The sequence below is a fragment of the Pavona decussata genome, unplaced genomic scaffold, assembly GCF_977016875.1.
Source record: "Pavona decussata unplaced genomic scaffold, jaPavDecu1.1 SCAFFOLD_91, whole genome shotgun sequence".
Taxonomy (NCBI): domain Eukaryota; kingdom Metazoa; phylum Cnidaria; class Anthozoa; order Scleractinia; family Agariciidae; genus Pavona; species Pavona decussata.
Genome location: NW_028145508.1, coordinates 2,082,501 through 2,109,166, shown reverse-complemented (window position 1 = coordinate 2,109,166; position 26,666 = coordinate 2,082,501). Strand labels below are relative to the sequence as shown.

The following is a 26,666-nucleotide window of genomic DNA, read 5'->3' as shown; positions in this document are numbered from 1 at the left end:
TAAGTGTACATTGGGAGATAGAGCTTTTTCAGCGTCTGCCCCTAAGACTTGGAATGCCCTGCCGGCAAACATTAGAAGTCAGACTGACTCAACACCTTCAAAACCATGTTAAAGACTTATTATTTTAGAGAGTTGTTCAGTAGTATGTTATAGAAGTTTGGTTTGTAGCTTTTTCCTTTCTTTATAAGTATTTATAAGATGGATATATTGTAAAATTGTTAGGGTTTCAATTCTTATATAGTCGTTATTTATTTATAATTATTAGATTATTATGTATAATTTTATTACTGTGATGCGCTTATGTAAAAAGCGCAATATAAGCATTAAACATTATTATTATTATCATTATTATTATAATCATTATTATTATTATTATTATTATTATTATTATTATTATTATTATTATTATTATTATTACAGTTGAATCATGTTTCTACTCACCCGACATTCGTCCGTGATTACCCTTGGCTTAAACTTGTTGGACGAGCTCGAGTGAATGATGACCCCATTAGCCGTCTTAATTCTGAGGGACTTGGTGACGTCATTAAGCTGTTCGTTGTACCAAGCGACCGAGTCTTTACAGTGATAGGTGATGTTCTGGATAGCGCGGTCGCTCAGCAGTCGCAGAAATAAGAGCTGGCTTGAGTGCTTGACATACTTGATCTGGAAACAGAACAGAAAAAAATGTATCCACAGACTGCCATCCTCAAAGTGGAGGACTGATATAAGTTGGTTGTATAGACTATTTAAAGTCTGCTCTACTTACTTACTTCTCAGCATACTTTTGTTGCTGCGCATACGTTCTGCGCATCTCGAGATACTCGAGTTTCCTATGGGTAAGTGCCAACTAAAACAGGGATATTTTTGCACAGTTTAAAACTATGCAGAGAAAGCAGAAGTTAGCAAGTGCTCTTGGTATTCAAAAAGAAAATTGGGGGTAACCATGCATTTTTCAGAGATAATAAAGCTTCAATATGAAAAAAAAACGCCATACATTGCTTTGTATTTTAGTGGTTTTTTGAATTATTGTTGCTTAATTATCTCTGAAAAATGCGTGGTTACCCCCAATTTTCTTTTTGGATTCCAATAGCCCTTGCTAAAATCTGCTTTTTCCGCATAGTCATAAACCGCGCAAAAATACTTCGGTATTAGTAGGCACTATCTTTAAATATTTTTTCCGTTTGCCTCGTGAGGTCTCTCATTTCCTTACTGAGGAATAACGCTAATGCCTTGTAGGAATTTCACGGGTTCCCTTAGCACTTTAACATACACTACAGATCAATCATTTCTGTTCTTAGTTATAGCGGCACAGCATCCATTTGTTCCCTTTACGAAATTCTGTTTGATTCATTTTCCACAAACACAACATCAATACACTCTTTTTTATATAAGAATTTATTTTATAAGGATATTGAGGCTGAAATTTGCGAAATTTTAAGAACATTTTAAAAATAAACCCGAGGCTGAGATTTTGAAATATAATTTGTGTGCTGAAATTTGTAAATACAATACAATCATATGTTTTAACTAAACTATTAAATCCTTCCTTTCTCTAAACGGCAACTGAAACTAGCCAATAAAACGATAAAAACCTGCACTAGCCAAATGTTCGATGCTAATGACAGTTCAATACAGATCTAGACACCAAACACTTGTAACACATTTTCGTTTTAGAATGTATTGGGGTATCAATTAATAATAATAATAAATTGATTATTATTATTATTATTATTATTAATTGATACTCCAATACATTCTAAAACGAAAATGTCATACGCTATAATCTAAGAACATTCACAAGAATATTTTCAGCCTAACACCGGCGGAAAAATAAGAATATTCAGCCTGGGCCGGAAAAACAACATTCTTATAAAAAGGAAAGAGCGAAGGGATCACCTCAGTTTCCTTGATCTCAACACTCAAATTAATTTTCACCGGAAATCGTTTTCCTAAGTCTTCACATCTCCCACTCAGCTCTGAATAAGCCCCATGATCCTAATTCTAGAACAAGATAAGTCCACATTTCTGTCATTACCTTCTCAAACGTTCCGAGATCTTCCCTTAACCATTTGTACTCATCTGGTCCTGAATACCATTTCTTCTTTTGGGAAACGAATGGCTGTAGAGACAAGGAAAAAATGAATCACGGCACGATACGGCAGTAGCTCGAGGTTTGAGACCACTCGTTGAGGCAACTTGAATTTAGTTCCACATGACAATTAAATTCGACAGGGGCATGATTTCAAATGTCATGCTAGTGCCGTGTTGAATTCAATTCATAAGTTAAGGAAATATACCGCGCATGCTTTAGCTGACTGTGGGCTCTTCGGCAAGAGGAAATAACAAAAACTGTGCCAACTTGACCAAGTTCCATCATTTAGTACACAATGTCTTCTTCTAAATTTTCTGATGAGCAAGACTCAGTGCCACACCGCTCTACACCTAGCATGGATTGAGAATCAAACGAGGAAGACCCTGATGAACGACCCTTATGCGGAAAAGCCAGAACACTCCAAGGCTCGCAAGGAAAAAGAAATGAGAACTTCAAGAAGGCACCTCTAGCCTCCAAAATCGTCTCGAGGAAAGCAAACTTCTTCTAGTTCTCACTTGCATTTCTATCCGCCATTTTGGATGTGTAATACCCCTAAGGAACAGTTTCGCTTTCAAATTATTTTGGATTTCGCGCGACTGGATAAAATTCGATGTTTGAAAGCGCTGCCGTGCCATCGTCACGCAATTACCGAATTCAATTTAGTTCGACACTGCAGTAGCGGTAGAGTAAGGTTACCTTACTTTCTTTGCTTGAGTACAAACATGTTGCATTAAAAGAAAAATCGCAGTACGCCTGAATGGCATCTTCAGGAACGCCTTCATTTGGATCAACCCAAAATTCACCTGAAAAGACATAACAATAAAGTTTATTTTACAAAATATGTGTTTGGATCGCAAGTGAAAACCAGGCCTTTACGCATCACATGCAACTTACCACTTTTAAGATCTGGGTAGCACATGATAAGGTCCTTACAAGTCTTGGCAGGGAAATCTTTGGTACCGTTTGGTTTATTGTACAGTTCAAGTTGGTAATTGAGCAAAGCGAAATTAAGATTCATCTGAGACAGAACAAAAACACAACAGCGTCATAGCTGAGTTTATATATAAAGCGGAAAGGACAGGGCGCAGCAAAAACTACCATGTGATATGGGTAGGGAAATTATTTTTACCAGTCGACCAGGAGCTGATAGTGGGGACGAGGAAAAAAGTCGAATTCTCGTCCCCACTATTTGTTGCCCCTGGGTCTCCAAAGATACAATCGTATCTTGAATTTATGCTAATTTTTTTGAGGATACCCACTTCACCAGAAGTGAAGAGAGATTCTCGCTTACAGAAGGTATTCTTTTTTTTGATAAAGTTCCGTCTTAATTCCATGAAATTACCAGTGTATTGTTTAATCGTCTTGTAGATGAAAACCTAAGATGGACTATTCGATTTTCCTCTTAATTCGATTCTGGGTGTTTTTGAGAGAGAAGAGAAAGAGATATCTACTTACTGGAAGATTAGAAATGAAGCATGATAAGACATTATGAACGGACGTTTCTTTTAAGGTAAGGTATCCGTAAAAAGAAAAGATAAAGTTTCGCAAAGTTTGCTTACCGGATCTATTAACGGCGTAATTTCACTCTACAAGAAAAATAAAACTTCATCTTATAAAAATCATCAAAGCAACGCAAATGCGATATAAAGCGCAGTTGGAGAAGTGAATTCTAGTAGGCCTACCTTGGAACTTCGATACAGCTCCGCCTTCTCGTTGCCAACATCGTAAGAGCCGTAACGTTCGTTGTTCCATCGCTGAAATATAAACAGTCTATAAAAGACTTGAAACTATAGAAATAACTATCTGTAAACGTCAATATGTGACTATAGTTTTGACTATCATCAACTATCATCGACTATCATGCGCCGTTTGACAAGGGCTTTAAGATAATCCATGAAGTCGTTGTCACATCGATTATACAGCGTTCGAGCGAAAATGTATTAAGTATGGTACATGACAGCTAGGCGCGTTTGAACCCGCTTATCTCATTTGTATTTGTTATTTCTTACCTGGACAAAACCGCCAAGTGTCCCAATGTCGGTCTAGTGGAAAAGAAAAATGGTTTGTTAACGGCTCAAGCTCAGAATTTGTACAATCGCATTTCAAGTGTTGGTTTTGTAGAAGCATACAATATAAGGATCGACTTTATCTTGATGTAATTGACAAAATAAGTTGCGTCTTTAAAATAACACTTACATGCAAACATGACAAGGAGTAATCACATAAATTTTACAGTTGTGTGTTTAGTGAACTGGCCTTGGATTGTAAGCGAGGCTGGGGGTGACCTTGTTTTGATACAAACCCCAGTGCTTATCATATGTAAATGCAACTGGTTAGCATAAGAACAGCATGGTCTACATATGAAAAGCGGTGAGGTTTGTATCAAGATAAGGTGTCCCCAGCCTCGCTTCCAATCCAAGGCAAGGTCACTAAGCACACAACTGTAAAATGGCCTATTATTCTTTGCGTTTCAACAGTCATTTCTTACACAATATAGTCGGTCAGTAAGAACAACGCTATTTTTAGTTAAGTCGCCTAAAACCAAGCGACTTCTATAAGGCGCAAAAGTAGTTTGAACGAGCAAACCGCGCGAGTACTCGTATAAAAGGGAGCTTAAGCAACGACGACGGCGACGGCAACGGCAACGCCGCAAAACAATAGGTTTAATCAGGGAAAACAATTGACCTGCAAGTGCGTTTTAAATTTTGGTACATTTCTTTGCCGTCCTCTGCAAAACAAAACATGAAATTACCAAATTCAAGGTTTTGTGGAGAACGTGAGCATACGAGGGTGAATTTCTCATTCCATTACTTGTACTTAACTCGAACGCCACACCTACCAGTTTGGTTCCTGGGTAGTTCGCTGTTCTTGTACAAGTTGGATGAGTTGGAATAGTCGCGAAGAAAAACAAATAAGTTATTTTTCAAGTGATGTTTTCGTTGCCGTCGCCATAGACGGGACTTTTTTTTCCCTGATCATAATGGTCGTATTGGGCCATTAAAGGGGGAAAGAAAATTTGTGATACTTACCGTGGGACCGGGAGGGCCTGGGGTTCCTGGGCGTCCCTGGAAGTGAAAATATCAGTCGTGCAAATTTATTAATGGATGTCGCTTTTTCGGCCAAAGGACAGAACGATATTCAATATACTTCGTTACGACCTAGAAGATTCAGTGTGCGCTTAATAGCACTTCGGGAGACAACAAGTAGTAGTCTCCTCACTTGATCATTTTCCAACTGAATTAATAAGCATTTTTACGGGTTTAGCACACCCTTTCTAAGCCTTCTTATCAGTGTAGTTTGGGCAGAGAAATGGCAAGGTCTTAAACTGCCAGTGCAGGGATTGAAAATACCAACTAAGTTAACGAGATGTTGATATTCTGGCTAAACATGAGAAACAACAATGTACAACAACAGCAATTAATGCAACAAAAACACACACGAAACTTCATACCGGTTCTCCTTCAAGGCCCTATAGAAAGTAAAAAAATACAAAATGAGTCAGAACTATTTTCAACATTCTCTGATGGGATTACTCAATCATAAGACTTATGTAAATGACTTATAAAAAAAACTCACCCTGTCACCAGGATCTCCCTTGAATTAGAGAAAATGAAACAGAAATCCGTTAGTTTCTATCTTCCCTGTACAAAATATTCAAAAGATGTAAAAATGTGCGCATATAAACTGATCAGCCTTCACTCTAGTTGGAGCGGTGACTTCACCGTGTCATATAAGCTTTGTCTCCTTCGCAGCCGTTCTTAGTGCCGTCACGCAACGCGTGGGGAGGAGCGTTGCGTGACGACACTCGTAGAACAGTACTCTAAGCTTTGCGCAGCCAACGAGTCCCCCAGCTTCGTAGGGGCAGCAAAAACATTAGAGACATTTAGAATTACGTTTATGAAAAACGACAGGGATGCGTTAGCATCAAAGATCAGAATTATTTTGCATTATTCTCATTTGTGTACTAACTTTTTCAACGCGAATAAGAGAATAAACACAAATCTCACGTTTTGCCGTTTGCCGTGAAACGCGATTCTAAATCTCTCCATTAGATAAACAAAACATATCGAGCAGTATCAGAATCGTGATGACTGAACGAAATAAAGTAACGTCATACCCTTTGACCTTCGAAACCAAGAGGACCTTCAGTGCCCTGTAATCAACACAGAATTAAAACAATTAAAACTCCTGTTTGAAAGACACTTTTGAGTACAAATTAACCAGTCTCTTAACACTGCACTGTAATCATTTGATTTGATTTTACTTTTTGTTTCTTTGTTTCCTATGACCACAAACAAAATACCGAGGAAAATCTCTGAAACAATCTTCCCATTTCATTCTATATTCCATCGTCCACTCCTGCAATTGTCTGCTTTTCATTTGTCATAAAATACAAGGTCAATAAAATACAGTCAACTTTTCAGTTGTAGACACCTTGCTATTACGCAACCCCCGTTTACGTTGTTTCGGAGAAGAGTTGAAATCCCGAGAAAAAAGTACTTAAATAACTCCTTCCCCCCCCCTCCCCTCCCCACCCGCCAAGTGTAACGGATTCTCTTCACTACCAATATCAGAGTCGCGATCCCAACGAATGCCTCCTCTCCTCAGAAAAAAATGTAGAGGGAGCAAAGCAGAAAATGAAAAGAATGATGGGAAGCATACTCACTTGAGTACCTTGGAGTCCTTCCGCCCCGGGGGACCCCTGCAATCCCTTTGGACCCTGGAAAAGAAATAAGGATTTTTGGTACAGTTAATGAAAGAAAAGGCTTAAAATAATAACGTGAAGAACCATAAAGCAACTTATCAGTTTTAGCAAATATGACTTCAAGTGAAAGAAGACATCAAATGTTTGAATTTTAGGAAAACAAGAATTGAAAGATAGTATCACATCCGCATTTATATACTGGAAACATAATATAAGTAGACTGTTCACAGTACCCAAGTTTTCCGTGGGATTTTCGGGACTCGTACGCTTCGAGGGGAGGGGGAGTGGGGCGAAGGCGGGAAAATTTTTCTCGCTCCTCCTCCTCAACTCAACGTACTGACTAGGGCCCCCCTCGGTAGTTTAGGTACTCCCCCCGTTTGGCTCCCCAAACTAAGATGGCGGAAGTTTGATCGAAGCGTACAAGTCTCGAAAATCCCACGGAAAACTTGGGGACTGTGAATAGTTTGATAATATAAGTGCACGGACTGAATCGAATCGTTAATATGTGATCACCTATGGCGTTCATGGTTGCTTAGATTTCAAATACTTAGACTGTGAGCAGTCTCTTTTTTCTCCTTATTCCTTCTAGAGCGCGATGCCGGATGCAGCGGGCCGCGAGGCAGCGAGCCGCAAGAAACACGGGCGTGGAGGGAAGGAAGTCGACGTAAGGAGAGACCGGTTTCCAGCTGAGCGTCTGAGATAAATCACAATGAAAATGACGTGGAATAGCAAATATCTTTTTCTATGGAATTACTCGCAATTTTTACCGTCCCTGAAGGGCCCTAAAAAAAATATCACACAGCCCGTAAAATATCCGTGTGTGTTCAGGTGTTACCCGTAAAATCATTGAATAAGGTATATGAATTGACGTACCCTTTCTCCACGAGTCCCAGGTTCGCCTCGCAGTCCGACCGAACCTTCTGATCCCTTAAAATAACAATTAAAAAATGTTAGTGATCAGTTTTCAATCGTGCTTCCTAATAATCCGCTCTGACGAAGGGCTAGCATTCCAATCCCCATTACGGTGGCCAAATTACCTATAAACTCTGTTGATAAAGCCAAACATTAGTTGCTACTTATGAGCGGAACACATATCGAGTTAGGAACATCATAGATAGAGGGAAAGACCTACAGAAAGGGAGAAAAGAGCAACCAAATAAAGATGAGATGGAGAGACGTAATCACGGTAGCGAGGCTTGGTGTGGAAGAGCCCAACCTAAGCCAAAGATGCCGGTGAAGTCATCCCTTTACTATTAAAGACTAACGTCTCTCACTTTTTCCCACTTATGGACATGTCACTCCATCTCATCCAAATAATCTTTCGATTTGTGTTTAAGGACGGCAGAGCTACACACGTCTACCAACAAAGGATTTTTCATTTATTCATTCTATTTTTCGTATTTTCCATTTTTTTACCTTAGCTCCTGACCCCCCAGGTGGTCCCTGCTGTCCATGATCACCTCGGTCTCCCTAAAATGTGATCAAAAATTTGAATTTCTTAGTAAATTGTCAGTAAGGTATCAAACTTCTTACACCCAATAAAGCATAGGAAGGAGGCGATGAAAACGAGTGAAATCGGTGAACCACGGAGCTTAACCTGGTCTTTGCAGCATCAAGCAAATAGGAGTGTTACTACTCATCTCCGTTCTTGATGAGACGCTGTTCCATCGCAGGATACCCAACATGAAGTGACTTGGAGTATTACTACTCCCCCCTGGATGGGATGCGAGTCCATCACAGGATACCCAACATGAAGTGACTAGGAGTATTACTACTCCCTCCTGGATGGAACGCTAGTCCATCACAGGATACCCAGCATGAAGTGACAAGGAGTATGCAGCAAGGAGTATGCAGCAATTACCTTTGATCTGATTTATTTTTATTTATTTATCTTTAGAGATAGATGTTATTTTTTAATTTAATTAATAGCTATTAGCTTTTTTTATATTTTCAAACACTTTTATCATGAGCCTGTGGCTTGGGGGACTGGGAGACCACCCCCTGTGTATTTGACATTAAATAAATTACTTACTTACTGGATGGGATGCTAGTCCATCACAGGATACCCAGCATGAAGTGACCAGGAGTATTACTGCAGGATAACCAGCATAAAGTGACTAGGAGTATTACTACTCCCCCTGGATGGGATGCTAGTCCATCACAGGATACCAGTATGAAGTGACTTGGAGTATTACTACTCCTTCCTGGATGGGATGCTATGCCATCACAGGATACCCAGCATGGCATGACAGGGGAAATTACTTATATAGCGGGGTAGAGGGAGATAATGTGTGGGACGGTTTCTTGTCGAGGAAACAACACAACGGCAACGGGGCTGTAATCACCGACCCTCCTCATATTATCATAAACAGAAACTGTTATGAGACAGAAATAAATTGTTAACACCTTGGAACCTTCGGGTCCTTTAATTCCTAAATCGCCAGGCTCACCACGGTCTCCCTAAAAAGACAAAAAAAAAACTGAGACCCGAGCAATTCTTCTGTAGTAAAACTTAAGATCGTAAATGATGGATCGATCGCTGGTCAAAATGACTTACTGTACCACCGGGTCTTCCCTGAAGTCCTGAGTCACCTGCTTTACCAGGCGTTCCCTGAGATGAGCAAACAAATATGGATGTTTAAAGCATATCGAAGGTATGGAGTTTTTCTTTATAACAATAAGTCTAAAGAATTTCCGACTAAGATGGCCAATAAAAGAGACGCTAACTCAAAGGCAATTTTGAATTTTTCAGGGCATACTTATTTGTAACCCGCGACGACATAAATAGCGGTGGTTTTTTTGGTAACAATTTCTGTATTTAACATTCACCGTACAATCAATTCCTGTTAAAAAATAACGGAAAGTCCCTCAGCACAGCGAGAGTAAACTGTGCAGTTTAACGTTTCGCAAGCGACCGGGTTAACGATAAACAAAGTTCAAAGGGGGATATTGTTGCTAAAGAGAGATTAACCCCCCCCCCCCCCCCTCACCCCCCTCAAATTGCATTTGATACAACGTTTATGCAATCAACATTACCAACATGATCAAGCAGTCTCCTTGATGGAATAGAAAACCACTTGGCCTCTTAATTAAGTATTCATTCATACGTGAGGATAACACAGGTTTGAGTTTCGTCCATATACTTACGTCAGGGCCACTAGGTCCACTTGATCCCCTTGTTCCGGGAAGACCAGGTACACCGGGTGCGCCTGGTAATCCTGTGTTGCCTTGCATTCCAAGCTGTCCTACCTCACCCTATAACAGAAAAATGATAGGTTTTGACAAGAACCTCAGATCTCAGCTAGCGCGATGTTTGTACCTTTTCCTAAACACTCCTACCTGGGGTGGGCTAGGTTTGTTTTCACAAAAAGGGAAATATATGAAATTCACATATTTTAACTGCAGATGAAAGAAGAATTTTTTTAACGTACCTTTGATCCAGGTTGTCCTGGTGCTCCGATAGATCCCATCGCTCCAGCTGGTCCCTGAAAAGAGTGCCTTTATCATTCATTTTATTTCTTTGTGATCATTTTGTTTCTTTCTTAAATTTTCATTCAAAGAGATGACGTTAAGAACAAATGACAAGATAAAGCTTGTCTCCCAACAAGAGTGCCTGACCAGAGGACTGGCGCTTCTCAGTGATCAGCATCAAATTTCTCCTTGTAATATCAATGTTTATTAAACCATTGAGGTCGTGTGAATTAAGGATATGATCACCCAGGTGAATTTTCTTGATATTTTTATAACATCTTCCTGGTACGTTTATAAGAAAAAGAATGGGGGCAAGATAGGAGAGTTTGTTCTTTGATATTAGGGGTTAAAAGGTTATTTCCTAATACATAACTGACTAGGATTATCTTCTACTCCTCTCATGCATGGGATGCTAGTGCATTACAGTATTCATTGAAGGATGGGACTATATGTATGTCAGCTACGTTTAACATCCCTTTGAAATCAAGACATTTTGACCCTCTATTGAGGGCTATTGCGCAAGAAAATTAAGTTTTCTGGCCGGGTAAGTTATCGGAGCTTTCAAAAAAGCGGCTCCTTTAAGCGAAAAAAATAACAATAAATAACCAAGCGCGCTTACATTGTTTCCTGTGTCACCAGGAGAGCCCATCGTTCCACGACGACCAACCTCACCCTAAAAATCAACACAAACAAAATTGTTACACTTCATAAAACAGTGATTTAATTTTTCTAAGTTAATAATGGGTATACATCACCACATCATCCATATATGGCTCACTCCTACTAAATTTTCATATGTCGTTCCTTTCTTTTGTTTCAATCACTACTTTATGCAGAAGATAAGATAGAAAGTGCTGGGACGAAGAGTTACCCAAACAGAAGCCCAATAAATAGCTTTATAAATTAGCTTCTGGTTTTCGACGCCATAACGGCGCCTTTATGAAGTGATGAGGAATTTAGTTGTCATGTAGCCGATGATAATCAACATCACGTGACAAAATGCTTCGGTAAAGGGCTGGAAGTTTGAAACCTCGATCTTGGTTGAACGTCGGAGCGTGAGTCTCTAAATTTCAATAGCCTCTCTTATTCCTATTCTAAGGAAGTTGTCTTTTCTTGCTATTATATTTGAACATTTGAAAATACACACCAGTTTTCCTGTTTTTCCATCTTTTCCGCTGCCTCCAGTCTCTCCTGTTTCTCCCTACGAAAAAAGCGGAATCGTGTTCATTAAAGGGAAAATTAAGCTCCATCTGAGACAACCAAAAATCAACTAACGTATTTCTTCTGTAAGGACGATGCCTCCTTTTGCTACTGCGCATACGTTCTGCGCATCCCAGGATTGCCAACTACTACAAAGGCATTTTGCGCGGGTTACTACTATGTGGGAAAAGCACTGAGATCTTAGCAAGGTCTATTGGAATGGAAAAAGAAACGAACAAATAAATTATATTTTTTAGCTGTCGTAGAGTATGTGAACAATTTGTTTGTGCCTGCCATAGGGCATATCCCAGCCGGGGGTCAGCGAGAACAATGAGCACTACTGGAAAATGACTGATGCGTTACAGTTCGAATGTGACACAATGACCTCAGCATAATTTATACGAGACAGACTGAACACATTTGCTAATGTTAGCTAATGTTTGAACCTGTCACAACTCTTCCTTGGAAAACTGTTCTTGCCTCTTCAATGTCAGTTCGAGATATTGAGGGCAAAGTTGTAAAAAAGTAACGTCCCGAGGAATCAATGGTTCAATTTAACGTTGTTTTTGAGTCGTCTGAGCGGTTTCGAGATGTCTGGGATAAAATGACAGTGTTAGACCCGGGTGTAACACCGCCAAAACTGCTCGGGACCCGGCGGTAAGTTCGAGATAAGTTCCCACTGGATAGGTTTCAGTGAACGATATAAACATGCTTCAATGCTACTAATTAAGACGTTTGCCCAACACTCACAATAACAAAAACAGAAGTATCGTTCTACTCTATTTAAAATTTAATACAAAATAAAGTAAATTAAGCATTTTAAAAAAAAATGCGAGGACAGCGCTCAAGAGTTTTATGGATTTCAGACTGTCGCGTTGAAAGCTCTGAAGTAGAGAAAATTCGAGTTTAGCATCTATCTCCGGTCCGTTAGCTCAGTCGGCAGAGCGTGGTGCTGATAACGCCAAGGTCGTGAGTTCGACCCTCACACGGACCAATGTTGTAACTTTTTGAACTTTATTTTAATTCCCTTTTTACCAATTTGCATTGTTACTATGGTGCCCTGTCCTGTCCTGTCTTGGAAAATAGGAAATTTCCGAGTTGCTTTGAACCTCACTATGAAAGCGAGGCTATGTGCAAAACTTTTGGAGATGGAGGTGGAGAAGTGGGCATGTTTTCGGGGATATGTTTCAACATAGTAAATTTAAAAAGGTTGAGGTAAGTTTTCTTATTTCCATCGATTATACACAATTGGCCTTCTTATAAGTTTCAGAATGAGGTATTTGCTAAAAGGAGGCCATTCTTGGAGGTATGTGTTGGAAAGTTTCCTGAAGCGAAGGTCAGCTTCCAGCAAGATGATCGTTCTAGGGATGGTTATTAGTTCATTTCATTACTTTATTATTTTTTAACCGTTTGCATTGCATGTGGTCCAGAACTCTTTCGCAAACTATCCAAATGGCTTCCTATTTGCTTTCACTTTATAGTCATTAGACTGTAACTAGAATAGGGATGCGTTCGATGATCTCGATCTCAGGTTCTCTCTCCTTTATGATGTCATCTGATTGCCAGATACACGTCCCAGGATCAACGTTGCCCCATACAATCTCGACTCCAATCCGTATTAGGAGTGCGTTCTTCCTACGTCGAACGCAATAAATTAACAATCAATGAAATTAAATTACGATAATTTGGGTTTTCTATGATACTGAGAGGTCCGACGACACTTTGAATTTGGTGGCACCGCATAAAAAGGTTAACGCATGACTCCCAACCAAATGATGTTTTTTACCTTCGAACCTGTTTCTCCGATGTTTCCTCTGCGACCCATCAGTCCGTGGAGACCCTAAAAACAATACCACTAACATTATAACTAAATAAATAAACAAATAAATAATTTTAGTTGGTAATTTTGTATCTATTTGTGTGTTATTTCAATGTAAACTATGCCCTTTCTGTTAATATTTAATTTAATGTAAATACCGGACTGCACTTTAACCAGCCCTGGTGAATTGGATTTTTGCTGTATTAATGTTTGTCTAAAATACTTAGAACATATAGATCCTAAAACTCTAAACGGTCCATATCCGAGTTGTTTATAAGCTTATTGTCGAGGAGACGCAAGATTGAAAATCCTTTAATATGAAAAGCAACAGGTAAATATACAGTAGTTCCCATGAAAATTATTTTCGATGTTCTAGGCATTTCATGCTCACCATTGGCCCACTCTGTCCAGGTGGTCCAGGAGGTCCAACTTTTCCAGGCCAGCCCTGTTTTAAGAGATCAGAAAAATCTTCAGGGCCTGTTTAAATGGAAGGAGGGTAAACCTCCTAGAAGGGTTACCCTTGTAGAGGGGTCATAAGATAGCCCTCCTTTACCCGTGTAGGGTTACCCTTGGACTATTTCACACTTCGTCTTGTACTCTTTGATATTATTGAGAAGCAGTTCAACGGTTTCGGGTTTCCATGGCAATTTCTTTGCCTTTTTCGACGAAGGCGTTGGTCGATTGGTCCCTTTTCTTTTCCCTTTCGATTTATTGCGTGGCTGATCGACTCCGTCCCTCGAGCCTTCCTTTTGGTCAAGAATTTCGCCTATTAATTGGACAATCACATCATCAAGAGAATGTTTTATTCCAGCCGCCAAGCTTTTGTACTCGTTCCGGCTTGGATTCGCCGCTCTTGCCAGCATAATTCTCCGAAATAATTCTCCAGGTTTATAACCGTGCGAAGCTATTTATAGTTGACGGGAATGTAACAGCTAGCAATCTGATCGCCCTAAACTTGATCCTTCTAGGAGAGTAACCCTACCTTGAGCATTTACATGGCTTAAACCAACAAAAAGTTGACCCTCTTAGAAGGGTAACTCTAGCAAGCAGATAGGGTAACCCTACCTCGCATGTAAACGAAACCTAATTAAACCTACCTCACCAAAGAGTCATGTGGATTCAACAAGGCTGCTGGTCACACTATATCGTATTTAATCAACGCAGACAAAAAAGTGAAACTGTATCAAGGTTTGATTCTAGGAGAATCAAATTCAGTCTTTCCATAAGTAGTCATCCAGTGAGTGCATATAGTCCTGAGAAGGACTGTTTGAGCTGACATTGACTGACGTTTCGATAACCTGCGCGGAAGTCATCATCATGGTCAAGTAAATTGTAAATGGTCAGTAGATAATATAAATGTCTCTGGTTATTGATCTGATTGGTCAACGAAGTCGCGATGTTATCTATTGGTCGTCTGTAAATTAAGCTGTGATGTTATTGGCTGTGAAGACTGCAAAGAAAATTTACTTCACTTCTGCTCAGGTTGTCGAAACGTAATGTCACCTTAAACAGAACTACATTGACCAAGCTCGTTCCCAGGGTCTCTCCTCTTCTCCTCCGGGGGACGGGAAGAGGAGAGACCCTGGGAAAAAGGTTGTACATTCACCCGGACGATCTACTTATGGCATGATTCCTAGGTTCAAATCATTTATCGATTCAGTCTTTGTAACCCAAAATGCCGGGCGTCAATAATTCCCCTACTGTTTCAATAAACGCAAAAGATAGACTCTATACATCGTAGCTGACTCACCTGTAAACCGCTTTCTCCTCTTTGTCCAGGAACACCATCAGGTCCTTTGCGACCCTATCACGTGACAAAAATCATGAGCCAACGACCGTGTGTTCTCACTCTAACTATAGAACTTTATCATCTTTTTTTTTAGAACCTTATCATCTTACCGGCATTCCATTTTCTCCTGTGCTTCCAGGCATACCACCACTTCCACGTGAACCCTGAAGAAGTGTAAAATCCAGCTCAAACAAATAAACGAAAATTGACGAGATTGGAATAAATTAGGAAGGCTTCAGTTGAGCAAATTCAGTTGTTAGAGAGCATAGAGTCAAGCACTCACGGTTTTTCCAGGTTTGCCATCTAGACCAGGCCTCCCGGTGTTACCCAGTTCGCCCTGTGAACAAAAGTAATAAGTTTAAAGCCTTTCCTATCTTACAGCGTTTTTGGACGACGCAAAGCAACTTAACGTATAAGTGGACTCCGTTACTTTTGGCGTAAAACATTGTTCATATTTACGATGAAGTCTAAATACTAACCGAAGGTCCTGGAGGTCCTTGAGGTCCTATTCCGCCTGGGATTCCGTTATCACCCTGAGAAAGGCACGAAAACATATTAAGTGTCACAAAGTTTCTCCACTGGTTTGTTGATTCAAAGCTAATACGTTATAAACTGCGATTTTTAAACTTTTATTTCCCCAAAGCATTGGGACCTAAACCGCAATTGATAAAACAAGAAAAGAAGAGAAAGTTCTATCCTCTCAGCCATACACTTTAACCACATTGGCAATCAGTCACGTGTACCCTTACTAGACCTTACTATTACCTTAGCAGATTTGAAACTGCTTTTCTCTCCCCGCGCTCTCGCTAGATAGGATAGGCTGCATTCGAAGACTGGTGATAAGTTAATCAATTGCTTTTGTCTACCCTTCATACTTCTACGTCGGACAATCTCTGGCCAGCGCAGCACTCACCATCTATTTCATCAATTAATTCATAAAACAACGTTTGTACAATGTAACACGTCTGTAAATTCTCTTTTTCCTACCGTTGATCCTCGATCTCCTTGCACGCCTTTTATCCCATAGTGTCCTGGGGCTCCCTGAAGCAAGACAAATTAGTCGAAGTATGGTCAGTCCTAAAGGAAGTGTGAGCATTTAAAAGAAAGCTTTCATCAATACTTCCTAGTTGTAAATCGTAAAGTGTGACCAATTACATGGAACTACGGAGCATCGCTTTTAGTGGTAAAGTGTACTATGTTTTATGTTGTTCTAGGTGCAATGAAGGTGACTTAAACGTCTGAATCAGTGGTGAAAGCTACTGAGCAGTACTTTCCCGTGGCGCTGTGCAAGGTAGTTCCACAATTTGAGTCTGTGGATGAAATCCTGACGTATGACCATTCAAATGAAAGCTGTTGAACAGTACTTTCCAAGGGTCACTGGTGTGGAGCCTAATGATAAATTTTCAAAAGGAATATTGAAGATATGCTTAAGCCTTCCCCCACTCCCTTCCCTTGCGGAGGTTATAAGGCAAAATAATAAGGTTAAGAAATGGACGAAGTAGTCAGCGCAGTCAGCATTCTTACACGGTCCTTGGTTACATCACATCGTTTGTTAAGAATAGCATATCTTTAGTTTAGAACCATACCTCTATTCCTTGTTCGCCCATCGCTCCAGCCAAGCCTTCTTCTCCAAATGAGCCCTGCAACAGGATGCTGTCATCTTTAAAATTTTTGCGTGAACCTTACGCAACACATTTCACAGAATTGAACGTGGTGGTTGTAAAAAGTTCCTCTATTATTTACTGACCTTAATTCCAGCATTGCCTGAAGGTCCTCGGCTTCCAACAGGGCCAGCACGCCCCTGGAGAAAACAAATGAATGACGTTATTAAAAATATTGTTAACAACAACTCTCTTAGTCTATAATCGCTGGCCATTAGCGCGCAATTTTGAGCGACACTTTTTGTACAATGGTTAGAAAGTTAATAGGTTTTAAACTTGCTTCCTTGTGAATACCCACACGTAGATCTATGGACTATTTTAGGAGCTCCCTATTTTTTAAAGTATAAAGTATTAATCTGTGGAATAAACAAAAAATCACAATAATACTGTAATGTACTTTAGCTTTTGCACTTCCAAATTGTACAATGTAATGTGTTGACATTAACAGTGGTGACCAACCGAATACTGGTATTTTGCTATTTCCAGAAAAAAATCCATCTCTGGGAATAATTAACTCGCAAAAGAAAGTCAAGTAATTCGCGAAAAAGCTGGAAGTGCTTTATTTGCGACTGGTTATTTTGGACGAAAAATCTAATGTATGTGTTCTTGTGTAATCGTTCAAAAAAAGAGCAGCCTTTAATTAGAATTTGCCACTGAATAGAAGAGAGAGGTATGGAATCCATCGAGCACCCCACTTGCCTCAGTTCCTTCGAACCCATGATTGCCCTCGCGGCCTTTATCCCCGCGTGGACCCTAAAATAAGTAACAGTCAATAATAAACTGAATGTTGGTGCGTTCCAGTTAAACGGGCTAGACACTCAACCCCAAACAAACTAGTTCACAGCATAAAACAATTCACCCATGCCAACAGCTCGTTTATAAACATTCAGAAGAAAATGACATAAATGAAACGGCTACAGTGTCGAGTGTTTGCTGTGTAAGCTGCCCTGTGGATGAAGAAACGGGTTATCCCTTTGTTGCAACTGAAGGTAAATGAAAATGCGTTAAACAAGAGATTGTCAATCTTATCGCTCTTGTAGATAAAAAGCAAGTAGATAGTCAGGAATAAAGGTACCGGGAAACAACTTATTTGTTGATATAAACGGGATTTCGTGAAAATCACTGAGATGCCAACTTGTAATAAAAGTAATTAAATGAAAATGATTGGAGAAGGATTTAAAGAAGGTGGGCGCGGAGGGGAAGTGGATGCTATAGATTAGAAGGTTTCTACAACCGTGTTGGCTACATACCCTGTCGCCACCATCTCCTGGTAATCCTGGCACGCCTGGGTCACCAGCTGCACCCTGAAAAACAATATATACATATGGTAAGACGACACTGCTGTCATGGAATCTGATTGGCTCTTAGTAACAGAGAATAAACAGAGACTAGCCAAATGTACACTAAAAAGGAACCAGTAAATGCAAATTGTAAAGCAATTTTAAGCCGCGCTCAAATTAACAGTTGGTTTTCTTACTTTCCCTCCGTTGTCACCGCGGGCTCCACGTGATCCTGGCAAGCCGTCTATTCCCTAGAAGAAGGAGGCGACTATCATTCCAGAAAATTAAGTCAATCATTCAGGAACCTTATTTTTCACAGTTCTCTGGAGCTAGCTCACTACACTCATCGCAAAGCTCGTTATCCTGGATACCAAAACACCTCCTCCAATGTTGTTTTATAAGTATTAAAGTGTATAAGAACAAGGAATTCACGTAGCGATTGCCTTTTCAATTTACTCACCTGTTGTCCATTGGAACCTCGTTTCCCGCGACTTCCCTTAGGTCCTTGGTAACCCTTTAAAAGGAAAATAAAATAAAATAAATTCAAGTGAGATATACTTACATGTACATACACCAAACCGACAGCATAGTGACATGGAATTTCAATTCCTTCTCGCTGACCCTAGTTTTTGCGCGAATTCATGAGCCTAATGAATCAGATAAGGTGGGAACCCATTCTCAAGCCGAAACGTAATCCATTTCCAGGCTTTTAGGCGCAAGTTGCTCTCGCCAAATGCAATGAAGTGAGGAAAACACCGAGGGACTATTGAGACAAATCAAGTCACATCCTTGCTAATACCAACTTCAAAAGTTAAAAATTGTACATCTTAATGATGAACTATTTGACTGCACCTAACAGGAGAAGCAAAAAAGGAAAATCTTTCTAATTGAAGGGAACAGACAGCCGAAACATAGTGGGCAATGGTTCCCTTTAAAATCTCTCAAATGGAAAGGCCAAACATTTCAACCATACAGAACACCACACAAACGTGGAGCAGTTTACAATCAAACTAGAGTTGTTGTTATCATTGTTGTTGTTGTTGTTGTTGTTGTTGTTGTTGTTGCTGTTGATGTTCGTAGACATCACTTACTGTTTCACCCTTGGAGCCAAAGTCACCAGGAGGTCCAAGGACACCTACTGAACCCTGGAAAAGAAAAATAGGTCAACCAACCTTAAGTAACGCGCCGAATATACAGAGATAAACCGTCAATACCACCAACCGATGGTCTATGAAATTTTATGGGCTCGGGTCAAAAAAAAAAAGAGAGAGAAGTGAAAGAGGACTGAAAAGTACGGAAGACAGCATGGATTAAAAGGCGAAAAAAAGGTTACTTTAATTAACCTGTAATGTATATAATGATCCTCTGTAACTAGTTAAAGTGTGAGTTAATAAATATTGTTGTTGTTGTTGTTGTTATTGTAACCAAATACAGATTGTTAAGATAATTTGAACTTTTCCTTTGTGTTGGTTTTGTCATTCACTCCACCTTGCATTTCAATTTTTCGTACCAAAGGGTATATCTGTAAAGAAGAAGACCCACTAGGACTGCAACCGGTGGTCGTTGTTCCCATTAACCACGTGCTTAGATTAACGGGTTTTTCGGATAAGAAAATGGCTGAGCCTTTGTTTGGGCCACGCAAAAGTGGTCGTAATAACGGGGTGGTGATATTAACCGTGTGGTCATAAGGCGGGGCTCCACTGTACATCCTTATATTCTATATATTTATCTCTCGCAAGTGATCACCCACGGGACCAATAAAATAGATCGATAATAAGAGATTCTACATACAACATTTGACCCATGGGTGAATTGAAACAGGAATTAGAGAATGGAATCGATTTTATGCAGGATGGTCGCTGGTTATGCACTTAGTTTTTAAGATTACCTTTCTGTAAATCCTTTTTAGTGTAGTTTGTATGCTCAGCAAAGATTAGCGTAATTGATTGATTGATTGATTGATTGATTGATTGATTGATTGATTGATTGATTGATTGATTGATTGATTGATTGATTGATTGATTGATTGATTGATTGATTGATTGATTGATTGATTGAGAAGTCGATCGATCGATCGATCGATTGGTTGATTGATTGATTGATTGATTGATTGATTGATTGATTGATTGATTGATTGATTGATTGATTGATTGATTGATTGATTGATTGATTGATTGATTGTCAAAAGAGATATATGACTCTATTATGCCAGAGATCCAAATAGGATTTGGAGGAATGTGTTACATATTCCATGGAAGCGGTTTGCCATGGAGAAAAAAGAAACGAAAGACGTTACTAGCCATTATTTTGGAAGACACAGAAATTTCGTAGTGTGTTACTAGTAAACGAAGTGACTTCAACTTAATAACTTACCATGCGTCCAGCAAGGCCTACAAGCCCAGGCTCCCCAACCGGGCCAGACAATCCCTATGAATAGAAGAGTAATCTACACTTAAAAGCATATTTAAAATTTACTGAGATTGAAAGGAAAGAAGATAAAACAGTCCAAATAAAACTCTTTAATAATGCCGAGTTAAGTTTCGTTTTGTTGAACTGCACAACTGAGTAATTCAGAACTGAATAGTGCTAGCCAGTCTCTAAATTCAACACAACTATTTAATGTTTTAAGTCATAGTTTGTGTCCGAGACGGTGGCTATGGATCTCAACAATCTTCTGGGGTTTGACCAAAGAAACAGCAATAGGTTTTGGACGTTCTGTAACAACTAACCGACACAAACGATTACTTTTACTCATTCAACTATTGTGTGTGAATACATAATAAAACGATTTTGCGCGGTTGCAGTGCTCCCTAAGCATAAATTGCGCCATAAAAAATTGTCGACTTTAAAGTTTACGTTTCGTTGCCATTTCCCATGTCACTTTGGGGAGCAGAGATGACGTAGTGGTGAGAGCACTCGCCTCCCACCAGTGTGGTCCGGGTTCGATTCCCGGACTCGGCGTCCGAGAGCTTTTTCTCCGGGTACTCTGGTTTTCCCTTTTCCCCAAAATACTTCTAAACTTTAATTCGATGTGTAAAAATTTACCCTGTTAGTGCTCTGCGCTAAATGCATTGACACCTAAATAACTCACTTGCCGTCCAGGCTTGCCTTGGTCACCACGTTTGCCCGCCATTCCAGGTACACCCTCAACAAGAAAGAAACAAGAAAAAAAATAACAAACGTTATTCCACGAAGCTCTTCCTGGCGTCTTAAAATCGTAGCACTGGGCAGGCGTGATAAAAACACATAGATCACTGAAGGGGTAGACACAAATGTAACTTACAATTGTTCCCCCTTCGCCTTTGTTGCCAGCATGTCCCAGAGAGCCCTACATAGTAAACAAATAAAAGTTTCCGCTGAAAATAATGCAAGACGCATTCGAACGTACATGTCCTGGATGCATGCCTGACATGAAGAATGGTTAGCTGCGGATATGATTGTTAAAATGTTCTTTCTACTCGGAAACAATCTGAGTCCAACGTCGTATGTCGCTGAACTGTACGAAGAGAGATGTCGAGATAAAAATCGGTCTATTCGCTATAAATATCTTCCATGCAAGACGAAGGTTCAATGTGGCTTATTTGAAAAGAAAAGACCACCTCTTAACGACAGCTGGAAATAAAACATGTTTTAACCAAACAACTAAGAGCAGGGTGAAAAAGAAGTGGACCAATGAGTAAAGTGTATTATTAATACACGGTACAGAATTGTTATTGCACCCTATTCCTGAAAATGTCGTAAAGTACACAATTCTCATTCTGCCGCACTCAACGCATCCAACGGTTTCAGTTCAGGAACAGGAACACAAAAATAGCTAATTGCTTAATGTTATGAAATGAGCGAACCAAAGTTTGCAGTATAACCTGGCTTCCTGGGACACCATTCATGCCATCGTCGCCTTTAGAACCCTTGGCTCCAGAACTACTGGGTTGTCCTGTTGATCCGGGGGGACCTGGTAACCCCTAAGCCAAAAATAAAATAGTTATTAAAAACATGAAACATCTTTTCTTTCTCTTCCTCCTTTCCCAGCATGATCATCATTTTCGGCAGATAACTACAGGAAGTGCGGATGCCAAAAGCTAACTGTCCTGTAGCCTAACTGTCTAGCTGCTGTGACCGACACAACAGCAGTGTTTTTCGTGCCCTCGTCCTCGACATCTCACGCAGACGCCTTTCCTTCCTTCTTCTTTCGGGCTGCAATGCCATCGCAATGCTTGGGCTCGCACAATGGTCCATTCGGCCATGGTGACGAACCGACCACATTCACCTCCCTCTTCCCACTTGCTCAACGATAGCATCTATATTTATAGACTAATTAAGAGGCGTGTTTCGCTTTTTCAAAATATAGCTATCCTTAGCGAAATAGAAGAACTATTTGTAGAGTAGCCAGAAAGGGGTTGAAGGAATTTAAGAGCTCACCGTGTCTCCTAGCAGTCCCATCACACCGCTCTCGCCCATCTCTCCACCAGAACCCTGCAACAACAACATTGTTCAAGCTTTTTATGGCTGATACATGCAAGCCTCAAGCCACACAAGCGGTAACGATGATGATGATGATGATGATGATGATGATGATGATGATGATGATGATGATGATGATGATGATGATGAAGAAGAAGAAGAAGAAGAAGAAGAAGAAGAAGAAAACATGGTGGTAATAGTGGCGTTGAAGATGGTGGTGATAGCACTTTCATGATTCAGCATTATTTCAAAAGTTGCTTTCTGCATAAGTTTCTCTTACCGGTTGTCCAGCGACTCCAGGTGCTCCAATAGGTCCAGTTGGTCCAAGACCACCCTACAAAGAAGACCGTTAAACAAGAAAACATTTCACCTAAAAAGCTTTTGTGGAATAAAAGACTGAAGGAAATGACGTGTTAAAGTACGTTTATTCGGGAGAAAGTAGAAGAATGCCGATGGTTATTTTTCCTGACCATAATCGTAGCCTTATTGATATTAGCAAACCACATACCCAAAATACGTTTAACAGTCAATATGTTCCATGATACTGGGTAACACAAAAAGGGTATATCGATGTTCGTCCAAAGTTGTGAAATTGCAGATCCCGTGAATGATGTTTTGCTCAGGTCTCCTAACAGGCCTCCACCTTTGACCTTCTGATTACTAGTTCGGATGCTCTACCACTGAGCTACAGGAAGGCAAAGAACATTAAACTAGGTTCTTGTGACTGTCCAGTAAAATGACTATCATATACATTTCGCAGGAAATGCAAGAATTTTAATCTTTGAACAAATCTTTGGTCAAATGGTTCTTTTTTCTAACGAAGGAGGCTTGTGTACTAGCTGAAACGTCCTTAAATCACAAAAACAGATTAAAGAAACGGCTTTTACAGTAAATGACGTTCTGTGATGTACTTGCTGGACAAACCTTCGGTCCCTCGGGTCCCTCCTCTCCTTGTTGTCCAGGCTCACCAGCTTTTCCCTTACAAAATATCAAAAAATTCTCATTGGCAAACGTTACCTACGTTAGTTGTGCAAAAATCTCAAACCCTTGCCAATTGGCTACTAAGAAAACCCACCTGTTCTCCTTTCACTCCATTAGGTCCAGCAGCTCCACGGTTACCAGGGCCACCCTAAGATTAAAACATGAAAAAGACTTTTGATCTTTCAAGCATGGGGTTTGGATTCTCGTTCAGGTTGTGACCAAGCTAAGATGCAAAGATGCCTCAAGAAAAATATGAACGATTTTAAAAACCCTTGATGACCATTACCGTTTCCTTACTTCACTGGTTAGTGGTTAATCACCAGGGTATTCAGAAATGGGAAACAAGATCGATAACTACTGGTAAAGAGGAAAAAACTGTATGGAGGCACTAAAGAAAGAAGCAAGGAATCTTAAAACCTTGATGCTAGCATTGCTTGAAAGCGAAACAGCTCAGCGAAGTGAACGTATCGAATAATAGCTGACAGCGTTTAATTTATAATTACCGGGGGACCATCTTCACCAGGCGAGCCAGAATCTCCTTCTTCACCCTGTTAATTCAAAATTCAGTATAAAAATAACGCACAGTGTAAACTGAGATATTTCCACACAAATCATGCAACGAAATGAGAGACATGAAAAGCAGGAAAACGTACGTGTAAACCTGGCGATCCGGGTCGGCCTGTTCTCCCCGTCACCCCTCTGAAACCCTAACAGAGAAATCAGTTTGACAACATTGCAAAATTTTCTCCATTACTGTGTTCAGTTAGTTTGCATTCTTTTCATTCCTACTAGCGAAATAGCAAAATAAAAATCATTCAATAATAGGCCATGTCCGAGTTTCTGTGAACCTCATTATGAAAGCGAAGCTAAGAGCGAAGATTTTATTATGAAAATTAGTGTTCACTCACATGAACACAAACTTTTGCTTTTCGTATGAAAATCTTTGCACTTAGCCTCGCTTTCATCATGAGGTTCACAGCGACTCGGAAATGGCCAGTGAGAGTGAGATGTCATTCTGTATTCTATTACCATAAAGCTACTGGCGTCCTATCAAGAATGTTGTAATATGGTTGACTAAGCTAATCATTTTCTATTCAAACGATAGAGTGCTTGCTCCTGTCAAAAGATCATCGGCTGATAAAAGGTGGCTTACAACGGTTCCAGCACTTCATTTCAGTTACAATTTGATCGATCATTACTACCACTCTTTATTAGTTGATACAACAACAAGAAAGCCATAAAGGCTTAATACAACCTTGTTCTACGTTACTTACATTTTGTTAACGATTTTTTAAAATTAACTCCCCTTAGCCCAAGCGGGGCTCGATCCAGAGACCTTCAGAACGGGAGGACGGCGCCTTATTACTTGCACCTCACAGATCTGACCTCTGGTTACTTTGACCTGTCCAAGTGTACTAGCTATTTAATCATTGCTTTAACAACAAAACAACTTCGTGGTGTCCAACAAAAATATGGGAACGAGCTCGGAACACTCTCAACCATTTCTCCATCGTATTTTCTCCTTCTTTTTCTCACAAAATCCCTGCTAACTTTGACCACCCGGTCTGGCGTGGGTGAACGACACGAAAAATAAAAGAGAATGGGTATTATTGGTGAACATGATAGAACTGCGACAGAATGTGACCTTGAGCTTTCTATGCGTGCAAGTAGATTCAAGCTGCACCCTCATCAAACATAACGCGATAGATGTCTCCAGCTCATTATAGTTAATGGGTAAATTACCTGTTTTCCAGGAGCACCAAGAGGCCCATAATCGCCATCGTCGCCCTACAAATCATGATCAAACAGTATAGACCTGAGATTTTAAACAGTTACGTTGTTGTAACACGACATAAACCAAATAGCACAGTCTGTTATATTTCTAAGACAAAGTATGCGACGTACCCTTTCGCCTTGTCTTCCCGAGTCTCCTTGCTGTCCGTCCATTCCAGGTAGACCCTGAAACAAAGACAAACAATAATAACACGGCCAAAACCGTACAGGAAGCTAAAACAGACACAAGTAATGGCCTCTTCTTCACTTCAGCCGCCACTTCAACCGGTCTGAAACAAGAATAAGCGAAAACGCAATACAAGCACCGTATTGAAGCTAGCCAAGAGGAGGTCTAATTAAGTTTCTTATAGTTCTCACTTTTAATTATCATTTCTATTGTTTTTTATGTAAAAATTGTAGTATGATTCTATGCACTCTTATTATTCTTGTCTTTTGTTGTTCTACTAGTTAGTTGCACGTTATACGCCAGTTAGCTGCACGTGGCAGTGACCAACTCGAAAGCCTAAGCTCCTTTGGTCACTGCGCACATTTTACCTTTGATGATTTATGTAATTTAATGTTGTCTTTATGTTGCTTTTGTGATGTATGTAATTTCCTTGTAGTAAACTTTTGAAATGGTGCATAAATAAAAAATCTGAATCTGAAATCTCAGACTGTTAGCTTTAGTCTAGTGATCCTGTATTTCAAGGTGTTGCGGTCTCTGAATTCGTTTCAGTGCAACAAATCCTGTTACGCAATGTTCTCTAACCCAATATTTGCTTGTAAAAAGATTTCTTCAAACCTTAGACCCACGCTGTCCAAGGGGTCCCTTGCGTCCTCGTCGTCCTGGTGCACCCTGCAAAAGACGTGCATTGGTAGTCTGAGGTTACATTTCTAAACAGCGACAAATTTACGCTGTTCATGGGTGTCCAACACTAGACATTTATTTTTTGGACCACAGCGCCCAACTCTAACACATGGAGCCTGGCTTTATGAGACTTTCCAGCCGTTATCAGCGACGCTTGTAATTAAATAAATGAATCGTAGATGATAGTTATCTATCAATTTAATCAAACAATGTTTATCTTTAACATGAAATTGCAGGCTTAAATTATGGCCACCAAATATTATATGGACTGAAGACAGAAAGATAGTATTAGTACTCACCATGGCACCAATAATACCCATATCGCCTGCTGCACCAGGATCGCCAAATGGTCCCTAATGATGAGTAACAAACCTGTCAGAGGGTCTTTTTATTACAGTTGTATCTGTTAGTAATTATCTCCCACTCCTGACACCATGACGAGTCTAGTACGAGTGAGGGATTGTGGGATCGTTTGGGGGAAATATGGAACTTTTAAAAATGGCAATAGCAGTGAGCTCAGGTGGGAACAGATTTAACAAGAGCCAAGCTGTCATTTTCAAGACTCC

At 40.0% G+C, this 26,666-nt stretch overlaps 1 protein-coding gene and 1 non-coding gene across 2 annotated transcripts in view; one reads left to right on the top strand and one right to left on the bottom strand.

Annotated features, from left to right (window-relative positions):
• Nucleotides 1-26,666, bottom strand: part of LOC146474184 (uncharacterized) — a 43,144-nt gene that overhangs the window by 1,799 nt on the left and 14,679 nt on the right. The window contains exons 19-66 of the mRNA XM_085117444.1: nucleotides 26,400-26,453; nucleotides 26,035-26,088; nucleotides 25,365-25,418; nucleotides 25,203-25,247; nucleotides 24,113-24,166; nucleotides 23,963-24,007; nucleotides 23,554-23,607; nucleotides 23,403-23,456; nucleotides 22,759-22,812; nucleotides 22,437-22,490; nucleotides 21,881-21,979; nucleotides 21,301-21,345; nucleotides 21,109-21,162; nucleotides 20,391-20,444; nucleotides 19,109-19,162; nucleotides 18,478-18,531; nucleotides 18,215-18,268; nucleotides 17,988-18,041; nucleotides 17,437-17,490; nucleotides 16,824-16,877; nucleotides 16,663-16,716; nucleotides 16,064-16,117; nucleotides 15,556-15,609; nucleotides 15,360-15,413; nucleotides 15,187-15,240; nucleotides 15,038-15,091; nucleotides 13,679-13,732; nucleotides 13,255-13,308; nucleotides 11,416-11,469; nucleotides 10,888-10,941; nucleotides 10,229-10,282; nucleotides 9,945-10,052; nucleotides 9,355-9,408; nucleotides 9,204-9,257; nucleotides 8,214-8,267; nucleotides 7,671-7,724; nucleotides 6,759-6,812; nucleotides 6,210-6,245; nucleotides 5,669-5,686; nucleotides 5,544-5,561; nucleotides 5,122-5,157; nucleotides 4,102-4,134; nucleotides 3,775-3,846; nucleotides 3,652-3,678; nucleotides 2,987-3,110; nucleotides 2,789-2,895; nucleotides 2,036-2,119; nucleotides 442-663 (exon numbers count right to left, since the gene is read on the bottom strand). Of these exons, the coding sequence (XP_084973570.1) occupies nucleotides 442-663; nucleotides 2,036-2,119; nucleotides 2,789-2,895; nucleotides 2,987-3,110; nucleotides 3,652-3,678; nucleotides 3,775-3,846; nucleotides 4,102-4,134; nucleotides 5,122-5,157; nucleotides 5,544-5,561; nucleotides 5,669-5,686; nucleotides 6,210-6,245; nucleotides 6,759-6,812; nucleotides 7,671-7,724; nucleotides 8,214-8,267; nucleotides 9,204-9,257; nucleotides 9,355-9,408; nucleotides 9,945-10,052; nucleotides 10,229-10,282; nucleotides 10,888-10,941; nucleotides 11,416-11,469; nucleotides 13,255-13,308; nucleotides 13,679-13,732; nucleotides 15,038-15,091; nucleotides 15,187-15,240; nucleotides 15,360-15,413; nucleotides 15,556-15,609; nucleotides 16,064-16,117; nucleotides 16,663-16,716; nucleotides 16,824-16,877; nucleotides 17,437-17,490; nucleotides 17,988-18,041; nucleotides 18,215-18,268; nucleotides 18,478-18,531; nucleotides 19,109-19,162; nucleotides 20,391-20,444; nucleotides 21,109-21,162; nucleotides 21,301-21,345; nucleotides 21,881-21,979; nucleotides 22,437-22,490; nucleotides 22,759-22,812; nucleotides 23,403-23,456; nucleotides 23,554-23,607; nucleotides 23,963-24,007; nucleotides 24,113-24,166; nucleotides 25,203-25,247; nucleotides 25,365-25,418; nucleotides 26,035-26,088; nucleotides 26,400-26,453 (2,847 nt within the window). The remainder of the gene's footprint in view (nucleotides 1-441; nucleotides 664-2,035; nucleotides 2,120-2,788; nucleotides 2,896-2,986; nucleotides 3,111-3,651; nucleotides 3,679-3,774; nucleotides 3,847-4,101; nucleotides 4,135-5,121; nucleotides 5,158-5,543; nucleotides 5,562-5,668; nucleotides 5,687-6,209; nucleotides 6,246-6,758; nucleotides 6,813-7,670; nucleotides 7,725-8,213; nucleotides 8,268-9,203; nucleotides 9,258-9,354; nucleotides 9,409-9,944; nucleotides 10,053-10,228; nucleotides 10,283-10,887; nucleotides 10,942-11,415; nucleotides 11,470-13,254; nucleotides 13,309-13,678; nucleotides 13,733-15,037; nucleotides 15,092-15,186; nucleotides 15,241-15,359; nucleotides 15,414-15,555; nucleotides 15,610-16,063; nucleotides 16,118-16,662; nucleotides 16,717-16,823; nucleotides 16,878-17,436; nucleotides 17,491-17,987; nucleotides 18,042-18,214; nucleotides 18,269-18,477; nucleotides 18,532-19,108; nucleotides 19,163-20,390; nucleotides 20,445-21,108; nucleotides 21,163-21,300; nucleotides 21,346-21,880; nucleotides 21,980-22,436; nucleotides 22,491-22,758; nucleotides 22,813-23,402; nucleotides 23,457-23,553; nucleotides 23,608-23,962; nucleotides 24,008-24,112; nucleotides 24,167-25,202; nucleotides 25,248-25,364; nucleotides 25,419-26,034; nucleotides 26,089-26,399; nucleotides 26,454-26,666) is intronic.
• On the top strand, nucleotides 12,390-12,462 carry Trnai-gau (transfer RNA isoleucine (anticodon GAU)). The gene has a single exon. It is a non-coding gene; the product is annotated as a tRNA-Ile (tRNA).